At 40.5% G+C, this 10,611-nt stretch overlaps 1 protein-coding gene across 3 annotated transcripts in view; it reads left to right on the top strand.

The window, feature by feature from the left end:
• ZEB1 (zinc finger E-box binding homeobox 1) overlaps positions 1–2,939 on the top strand; it is a 95,247-nt gene extending 92,308 nt beyond the window's left edge. For all 3 annotated transcript variants that reach the window (XM_063125259.1, XM_063125250.1, XM_063125267.1), the window contains exon 9: positions 382–2,939. In XM_063125259.1, the coding sequence (XP_062981329.1) occupies positions 382–953 (572 nt within the window). In that variant the 3' untranslated portion in view covers positions 954–2,939. The remainder of the gene's footprint in view (positions 1–381) is intronic.
• The last annotated feature ends 7,672 nt before the right edge of the window (positions 2,940–10,611 follow it).

A 10,611-nucleotide genomic window follows, 5' to 3' on the forward strand; every position in this document is an offset into this window, starting at 1 on the left:
ATGAGGAACTAGTGAAGCTTCAGTTCTCTTTATTCTTCTGCCTAACAATCTGCTGTAAAAATGAGACCTCACCCAACCCTCTATTTACATATGAATGGACAGAAATATGAATAAAAGCCGTAACTGCCCCTCTCGCATCAGTTTTGCCCTAAGCGTCAGGGTCGCCATTGTTATCACTGGTAATCCACCCTTAATTGTTAATGCCAAAATTAATTATATAAATTATCTTTCACTTGGTGCTAATAAAAATGTCGTATATCTGAATCACCATTCAGTTGGTGCTGTGGGAATGAAGTGAGTAGGTCCAGAGCCAGGTGTTGCAAACACAAGTTAGTTGAGGACCCAAACGCTTGGAAACGATATCGTGTTTTTCTTTTTCAGGGAAAAGACCTCATGAGTGCGGGATTTGCAAAAAGGCGTTTAAACACAAACATCACTTGATCGAACACATGCGACTGCACTCTGGAGAAAAGCCCTATCAATGTGACAAATGCGGCAAACGTTTTTCACACTCAGGGTCTTACTCTCAGCACATGAATCACCGCTACTCCTATTGCAAAAGGGAAGCAGAAGAACGTGACGGCACAGAGCAGGAAGAGGCGGCACAGGAAGAGGAACTAAGTCATGAGCATGCTGGGGCCGGAGCGTCTCCCTCGCAACTCGACTCTGACGAGAGAGAAAGCTTAACGAGGGAGGAGGAGGAAGACAGCGAAAAAGAGGAGGAGGAAGAGGAAGACAAAGAGATGGAGGAACCACAAAAAGCAAGAGAATGTGGGAAATTACAAGAGGAGGAAGAGGAAGAAGAGGAGGAGGAAGAAGAGGAGGAGGAAGAGGAAGAAATAACTGAAGGTAGCATGAAGGATGAAGGAGCTGTAAATGAAGAAAGCAGTGTTAAACAAGAAGTTACACCGAAAGAGGAGCCAATGTCAGAAACAGCAGCAAATAAAGCTTAGCTAACAGTGTGGTTTTGTACGTGGAAAAGAAATTGCAGCCAGTAATGAAGGTTGTTCTATACTCTACATGCTTTTCATGGAAGCACAGTAGCCTGTGCACTGTGATTCCTGTTCACTACTGTGTAACAAAAATGAAAAGAAAAACAGAAAATATAAAATATATATATATCCAGGTGTGCCTGAACCTCAAACCTAGTAATTTTTCACACAGTTTTCAAAGTTAGGAACAAGTTCGTGACCTGAAACAGATTAGAAGAACATGGTGACTGTGGAAGCAAATAGTTAACATGTTGTAGGAAACATGTTTTATTTGAAATGCGTTGGACATCAGTTCGTTTTTATCAGTATTAATTTTTTTTCTTTTCTTTTTTTTTTTTTGTTGGTTTAATTTTTCGATTGTACAATTGGGAGAGATTTATGTTTTTGTTTTTAATTTTATCAGTGAAACAATTCTGCTAATTCCGCTTCAGTATTTTATTCTATTTTTAAAATGTGAGAACGTCTGCACTACAGAATTCCCTTGAGCAGAAAGGTATGATGCAGTTCCAAACAGTGCTTGACTACCTTTGTAAATTCAGCTTAGAAGGTAGCAGTTTATAACATTTAGATGTTGTTAGTAGAACATGTTCTCATTTAAAGTGTATTGTTAGCCTTAAGGAAGCATCTGATAGAAGAACTGAAGTTTCTTACTTATGTGGTTGAAAATGTAGTTTGAAAAGATTGTGGTGGGGTTCTGATTGCAGGGACTAACAGTGTTAATACTGGTGAGGACAGCCAAGTTGTCAAAATCAGTGTTTGTAATTGTGTCTGGAGTATGTAGTTAAAAAAAATATGAAGGATATGACATGAAGCTTTGTATCTCCTTTGGCCTTATGCAAGACCTTTTGAGCTGTAAGTGCCATTTCTCAGTATTTTAAAAGGCTCTGACCAGCCTTTCTCCAATGTGTGGCCTACAATAACTAGCATTTGTTGATTTGTATTAAACTTCTGTAAACTAAATCATGGGGGGGAAACACTCAGCCATCCGAAAAGTAAAGCACTGGTACATTTCATAATGCAATTCTTCAGTATTAGTATTAGTATTATTAGTATTATTTTTCTTTTCTTTAATTGCTTACTAGGAGAATTTCTCTACAGTAATTATGAAGGGAAATTTCTAATCTGTTTTATTGGTTCACTTAATTTCAGACACATACATGATATGTTATTGGGCTCATATGTTTCCAAATGTTAGTTATTCTGGACCCCATTTATTGACAATGTTAGCTGATTTTAACCTATCAGTATTATTTTATTTCTTTTAGTTTTTAGATCTGCGCAACGTTTTGTACTGTATGTTTTCAAACCTGGCAGTATTAATACCCTTCTTACTGACATATGTACCTTTTTAGTTTTAGAAAACTTTTATATTTATGTGTCTTATTTTTATATTTCTTTATTTATTACACAGTGTAGTGTATAATACTGTAGTTTGTATTAATACAATAATATATTTTAGTATGAAAATTTGGAAAGTTGATAAGATTTAAAGTAGAGATGCAATTGGTTCTCTTGCATTGAGATTTGATTTAACAGTGTTATGTTAACATTTATACTTGCCTTGGACTGTAGAAGAGAAGAATTAAAATGGGAATGTATCAATTTTACAATTGCAATCAATTCATTTTACCTTTTCCCAGTTTTTAATATAAAGCTCTTAAATTTTGAAATTCACTGTATGACTAATAGCATGAGGCTCAGCAGTTTTATTAAGAGATTAACGTAACCATAAAACACTCATTTCCTTAGGTAAGCCAAGCTAGAATAATCTTCTAAACAGTGTTGGGAACAATGTTTAACATTTCTGTGCCAATTTGTTCCTGTATTCATGTATGTGAGTTACAAATCTGAAACTTCATTATTATTTTTTAATTTCCTTGTTACATCATGGTCATTTTCTAGTTTTCTACCAGACTCCCCATCTCACAATAAAAAGCGTCAACAAGCCTGACTTACTGTCATTATTATAGTAATAAAGTAAGGAGATTATCATTTGACATATTTCTTTGGGACTGATGTTATATTTAGCCGATTATTTCCATTTAGCAACATGAGTGATTTCCCCCTTTCTGCTATTAAGACCCTGATACCAGTACTGTACAAATTTAAGGATGGGTAACTTCACTCTGGCCTTAGCTAGACCTACCTGTTAGCACGCGACGGAGGAGGAAAGATCTCACGATGTGTTTATCATGCGATCCCTCCTCTGTTTACACGTGACGTGCGACGACCTCAGAAGGAGAGGTGTTGTGCCCACCATTTTTTTATTAAAGGGCCAGCAGCACATGAACGCTCGTGCGCAAAGGGTAAGTAATTTTTAAAATTTAAATTATTTCCCCTGCTCCCCCTATCCCCGATGGTACAGCACTCCTGAGGAGCGCTGTGCCCCGTGCACGGCTCCTCGCAAGGAGCCGAGTCATCCCGCTGCACCCAGCCAAACGTTCTGTGGTCTCGGGATCAGCCCGAGACTGCAGAAAAACTGGGGCTAAAGGGGAGGGCGAGATCCCAGAGCAAGGGAGGGATCATCCCTCCCTGATCCCGGGATCCCCTGTGCATCATGTGGACACACAGGGACGATCCCAGGAATCACTCCAGGATTTTGCCCCATCTAGCTATGGCCTCTGTCTTCGTAGTTGTTGCTTCTTTACCTAGTCCCGTAGGAGTAAGTGAAGTGGTGAAATCAGCTAGGTGGGATCACACTACAATTTTCTGTAGTCAGTTTTACTGTTAAGGGAAAGTTTAATTTTTCTTGTAAAAGGGGATACGTGTGGTTATGTGCCCAAACTTTAGCTTTCTAAAACCTTTCAAAGCATGTCCGCAAATGCTGCAGACTTGTGGGGATGGGAATTACTTACCATCAGTATTACCCAATGGATGCTTTCAAGAGCCACACAATCATTTACACCTTATCTACAGCAGCTGTACCAGGCATGCTTCTGGAACCTGACTTCCATTTTTTCTAGGGGACAACTTTGAAATACTTTGAATACCTGAAAAACTAATTTGACTAGGGACCACGGCAGGACACTAAAATGAATGCATGCCATAATGAGCACTGACAAATCTCCAGCGCATTCCTGAAAACGTGTTGCCTGCCTCAGACTTTGCTTAGGTGCAAGTAAGCAATTTGAGTCTGATACGAGAACAAGTCTATTAGAACAAGCTTATATTGTATGCAGACAAATAGATTACTGGAATAGTTTAAAGAGCTTTCCTGTGCATGTTTAGGCAGAAAAAAGGCCTGCAGGGCTGCCTGGGGAATATTGCATATTGTAAGAGTTTTTTCTGTCTAGGGCCTCATCTACACCAAGCAAGATATTCCATTATGAAAGTGTATATAAGAGGCAGGAGCCACTCTTCTGCTTTATAGCAGTATTGAAGTGCACTGACAACTGTTGGGACCCATTGACACAGACCATAGACTGCTTTCATAGTGCTATATCCTGCTTGGTGTAGATGAGGCCTAGGATTGTGTCTTTAGTGTGTTTTATGAGGTCAACAACAACTAAAGTACCAACTTTTCGTAGGGTTTTCCTTTGTTTTTAGATTTGCAATTTCTGGATAACATCTCACTATGTTACTATTTAAAGCAGGTTCTATATTTTTGCTTTCTTATAGAATATTGTTGATCTCTGTGGAAAGGAAATGAGCTAAAGCCCCTGCTGTACAAAAAAAAAAACAGCAGAATTATACAGATTTATTTATTTATTTATTACATTTATATACCGCCCCACAGCCGAGGCTCTCTGGGCGGTTTACAACGGTTTAATTCTGGAAATTAAAATGCTGAATTCTTTTAAAATTGTCAAATGTTTGCATATAATAAATGAAAAGAAAGATACTATAAATGCATTGCTCTTCGCACATATACTGTCCACTAAATGCATTTGAACTTCATGTACATTGTGTCCTAGTTATCTCATTTCATGTCATTTTACTGCTAGCAAACTTACATCATGTGCTGTTCCTATATAAGAGAATTTCCTTTGAAAATTATACAGTAGATGTGCTCCCAAAGCAGTAGGAGTTAATAGCTGCTTAACTAATATGCATAGGGCACAATCCTACGCATGTTTAGATAGCAAAAATGTGCATAAGATTGTGACTTTACTGAATTAAGACGGTTAGGCTTTTATCCTTGGACATAAACACGGAGTTGGTATTTCAACAGCGAACAAATAAATTGGCACCTTGGATAGCTCCTTTGGAGTTCTGATTGAAACCCAGAGCAGATTCACTGGCCCACTGTCATCAGAGCCACCAACCTCTACTACTTATGAGGAAACACACCTAGGCTTCATCCCAGAGCTTCAATCCTATGGGAGTAAGGCCACAGGGGTCATCCAGGGGTCAAACCTGTTCGTCTAGGTGACACACAGGGGATCCAGTGCTCAGGCAGGGGTGAACCCTGGATGATCCCAGGATAAACCTTAGGTCTAGCTATGGCCTAAGTCTCACAAAATTAATGGGTTTCAAGTGTCAATACCAGTACTGAATTAAAATCTCCCCTCTTCCTTGCCAAACCATAAAAGGGGCATTTCATCTATTTGGGGAGTGAATCTCAAAAGCAGGATACAAAACACTGGTTTCCTGTCCCGGGCTGATAGACACCAGTGTTTTCCCAGAATGCCCCTCAAAACAATGATATATCCCAACGTAGTGTCATTCCAGGCATTTTGGGATCTATCAGCCCAGGAAGAATGCAAGGAAACACCATAAATCTTATTCTCACTACAAATATATATATTTTAAAGCATCTCAGTCGCTAGGCATCTTAGCTTTAATATCTGTTCAGCAACAACTTCTAGGGCTAACACTTTCTTGCTTTGATATCTGAATAAAGCAACTATGGTATTTATCACAACGACTTCTAGGGCTAACACTGAATAAAGCAACAATGGAATTTATCTTACATGTTACCCGAATAAAATATAGAAAGTTTATAACACTTATATTTCTAGAGCAAGTGGCTTCAGGATGGCTGTCCATGTTTTAAAACAAATACCAAAGAATTATTCTACTAGATCATAAATATGTGGATTTGGAGAGGCAACAAGCACTGTATTTAAATGGTGAATGCTAGAAATAGTTTCTAACATGCCCTGATAAAGAAAAAAACCACTCAAAGACATGTCTGCCATTGGTACCTTGATCAAACTACTTAGATAAGCACTTCATGATTTTTGTTACTTTGAGTTCAGGATTGCAGGAGAATTTCTTAGCATGGTGAATTGCCTTGACTACACAGCACAGGTTGTTCTAAAACCTAAACCCTTCTCTCTTAGATGGCAGAGGAAAAGGCTACAACTATAAATGGAATGAATCCTAGTTCAGATTAGGAAATAGGATGGTTTTGTGCACTAATTTTAATTTCATGTGATTTGTCTATTAATACACGTAGAAAGGTGAACTCAGCCTGATGAACTCAAAACCTGGTTTCCTTGTTTTTCTTCCAGCAGTGTAAACCACAGAAAAAAGGAAATGGAATGTCCTGTACGTGGTTTATTCCATGCCCCTTGGAATTCAGAAAGACTGGGAGCCAAACTACACATGACACTCAGTTGCTTGTAGATTTCTTTTTTAAATGCAGCTACAGTGGCTGCAATTTGGAACAACAGATGACCTGCTGGTGAAGGAAGGATTAAGATTTCTCTCCCACACCCCCACGGCTCAAGATGAGGCGTGGGGAACCAAGTGTAGTCTTCCAGACTCGCCCTAAACCACTCCAAGTTAATATTATTTATTATACAGAGTTGATGGAGGGAATCTTGCACAAGGTAGATGCATATTTCTTTTGCATACTGAACATCCAATACTCCACTTATTTTTGACTCTGGCCGTGGGCACTGCTGGAATGTGAACTCCGATAGATTTCACAACTGAGGTAATGCAGACCTCAATAAGAAAAAGGCTCCCCATACCTGCTCTAGATTGGAGCCTAACAATATTACAATCAAATATGATCGCTATGTCTGTTGTTAAGTGTCTGCTGTGCCCAACAATAAAACACACTGTACTTGAGTATCCACCTGATAGTAGAAGGTTCTTCAAGCTTTGTTGTGACACACACATATGAGCAACATGACTTTTCTAAAATGCCATGTTAAAACAAGTGGCAAAGCAGTGTTTGGGGGAAATAATGCTAACAAATAGAAGAATGTGGGAGCAAAAAAGGTAAGCTCTGGTTATGTGTTCTTTTCCTGAACCGGTGTGTGTTGAAGATTAACGAGAATTTGAAAGCTGAAAATGAAATAAAGTTTAATAAAAGGTTTCTGTGTCCTGTAATTTGTCTTAAGTTTTTAAATTGAAAAGTGAGAAAGCACTATCTTGACATATGCTTCAAGTTCATAACTCTTAAATTGCCCAATAATTTATTTTATTTATTTATTTATTTTATTACATTTGTATACCGCCCCCCAGCCGAAGCTCTCTGGGCGGTTTACAACAATTAAAAATAGTAAACATTAAAAGTACACAAAAATTTTAAAAAACATAAAAACAGTATAAAAACAACAACAGTATCCATTTAAAACAATTATGGGGTCCATTAAAAACAAACTTAACGTTATTAAATGCTGCTTAAAATGCCTGGGAGAAGAGAAAGGTCTTGACCTGGCGCCGAAAAGATAACGTTGGCACCAGGCGAGCCTTATAGGGAAGATCATTCCACAGTCGGGGGGCAACCACTGTGGAGGCCCTCTCCCTTGTTGCCATCCTCCGAGCTTCCCTCGGAGTAGGCACTCGGAGGAGGACCTTAGATGTTGAGCGCAGTGTACAGGTAGGTTCATGTCGGGAGAGGCGTTCCATCAGGTATTGTGGTCCCAAGCCATGTAGGGCTTTATAGGTTAAAACCAGCACCTTGAATTGGGCTCGGAAACATATAGGCAGCCAATGCAAGCGGGCCAGAATCAGTGTTATATGCTCAAATCTTCCTGTTCCAGCTATCAATCTGGCCGCCGCATTTTGCACAAGCTGCAGTTTCCGGACCGTCTTCAAAGGCTGCCCCATGTAGAGGGCGTTGCAGTAATTTAATATGGAAGTTACCAAAGTATGGACAACTGAAGCTAGGTTATCCCTGTCCAGATAGGGGCGTAGCTGGGCCACCAACCGAAGTTGGTAGAAGGCACTCCGTGCCACCGAGGCCACCTGTGCCTCAAGTGACAAAGATGGTTCTAGGAGAACCCCCAAGCTACGAACCTGCTCCTTCAGGGGGAGTGCAACCCCATCCAGAACCGGTTGAACACCCCCCATCCGATCAGAGGAACCACCCACCAGCAGCATCTCAGTCTTGTCTGGATTGAGTTTCAGTTTATTAGCCCTCATCCAGTCCATTGTCGCAGCCAAGCACCGGTTCAGCACATCCACAGCCACACCTGATGAGGATGAAAGGGAGCAGTAGAGCTGCGTGTCGTCAGCGTACTGATGACAGTGCACTCCAAAACTCCGGATGACCGCACCCAATGGTTTCATGTACATGTTAAACAGCATGGGGGACAAGACCGACCCCTGCGGAACCCCATACTGAAGAGTCCACGGGGCCGAGCAATGTCCCCCAAGCACCACCTTCTGGAGTCGTCCTGCTAAGTAGGAGCGGAACCACAGCAATGCAGTGCCCCCAACTCCCAGCTCAGCCAGACGTTCCAGAAGGATACCATGGTCGATGGTATCGAAAGCCGCTGAGAGATCAAGGAGAATCAACAGAGTCACACTCCCCCTGTCTTTCTCCCGACATAGGTCATCATACAGGGCGACCAAGGCTGTTTCCGTGCCAAAACCAGGCCTGAAACCCGACTGAAATGGATCCAGATAATCAGTCTCATCCAAAAGTGTCTTGAGCTGTCCGGCCACCACCCACTCAAGGACCTTGCCCAGGAATGGAACATTTGCTACCGGCCTGTAATTACTAAGATTTTCCGGGTCCAAGGAAGTTTTCTTCAGGAGTGGTCTCACTACCGCCTCTTTCAGACGGTCTGGGACCACTCCCTCTCGTAGAGAGGCATTAATCACCTCCTTGGCCCAGCCGGCTGTTCCATCCCTACTAGCTTTTATTAGCCAAGAGGGGCAAGGATCCAGAGCAGAGGTGGTTGCGCGGACCTGTCCAAGCACCTTGTCAACATCCTCGAGCTGTACCAACTGAAACTCATCCAAGATTACAGGACAAGACTGTACTCTGGACACCTCACTAGATTCACCTGCTATAACACTGGAGTAAGTCCTGGCGGATGCAAAAGATTTTATTCTTTTTATAATTCTTTTTATAAAGATTTTATTATACCAAGTAATAGTAACATAGTCCTAATTTTCTCCTTGCATCACAATAGGCTAGTGGGGGAGGTTAGATATGCATCTGATAGATAATGATATGCCCAAAGCCACCTAATGAGCTTCATGGCTGAGAGAGAATTTAAACTCCGATCCTCTGGATCCAAAATTCTCTCTCAGCCATGAAGCTCATATTGACAAAAAGACCTAGAGCGGTCAGGCCGTAATGCTAAAGATCTGAACACTAACATACAGTCTATCCCAATTCTGCTAATGAAGCTACAGGTATTTCACATTAATGATACATTTCAAAATTAAGTACCTTATTAGAAACTATATTTAAAAGTGAGCATCATGAGAGTAGTTAACTCTGAAAGCCAATTTCCATCTTTTATTCTTGGGAACGTTTTTCTTTTGATCAAATTCTGCTACAGCAGTGTTAAGATACTGTATTTCTTCGATTCTGAGATGCACTTTTTTCCCATATAAACATCTCTAAAAATGGGGTGCGTCTTAGAATCGCGGGTGCGTTTATTATTTCTTAGAATCAAAGCTTTTTTTCTGTGGGTGGTACTGAAATTAGTGTGCGTCTTACAATCGATGGCGACTTACAGTCGAAGAAATACGGTACTTCATGTAGTTCAGCACAGTTTGGACAGGCTTTCATTTGAAAGGGCTGCCCAGGAAAACCTCGACACTGATGCATTCCAGCGATTAAAAATTCACTCGGAATTGTAAGCTCTTCCATTTATTAGGCTCTTGAATTGTAGTTTTCATTTACACCACAGCCAGGTTTGTGTTCGTCGAGCCTTTGGCTCGTCCTACCTCCTGGTAGCTGTTCCATTTCTGGGTTCTGAGGTTAGAAGAAGCAACATCTGTTCTAAAACTAAAGCTCTAGTTCTTCAACCTTGCCCTAAACTGCAACTGATTCACAAGTATCTTGCAGTGAATGTTTGAATTTGTATCCCGCTTTGATCCAGAGGGAGAAGCGGGTAACATCATCATCATCATCATCATCATTATTATTATTATTATTATTATTATTATTATTATTATTATTATTATTGAAGGCTTAGACTTCAGAGAATTCCCTACACCAAGGGAGGCAGAAATTGGTTCAGATATGCTGGTAGATCTCTGGATGATTTGCAGCTGATTGAATCCCAATAGTTTTATAATGGCAAGTAAAAACTAAAAATTCCCTGCCATGGCTGGTCTTACTGCATTTTTGTGTTCCTTTGCCTTTGGCTAGATCTTTGTGCAGTTTGGCTAGCCACTTTTAGAGATGTGTAGAATCCCTGATCTAGGGTGACCCTGTGGAAAGGAAGACAGAGCTCCTGTATCTTTAACAGTTGTA

The sequence above is a fragment of the Elgaria multicarinata genome, chromosome 1 (assembly GCF_023053635.1).
Source record: "Elgaria multicarinata webbii isolate HBS135686 ecotype San Diego chromosome 1, rElgMul1.1.pri, whole genome shotgun sequence".
Classification (NCBI taxonomy): Eukaryota; Metazoa; Chordata; class Lepidosauria; order Squamata; family Anguidae; genus Elgaria; species Elgaria multicarinata.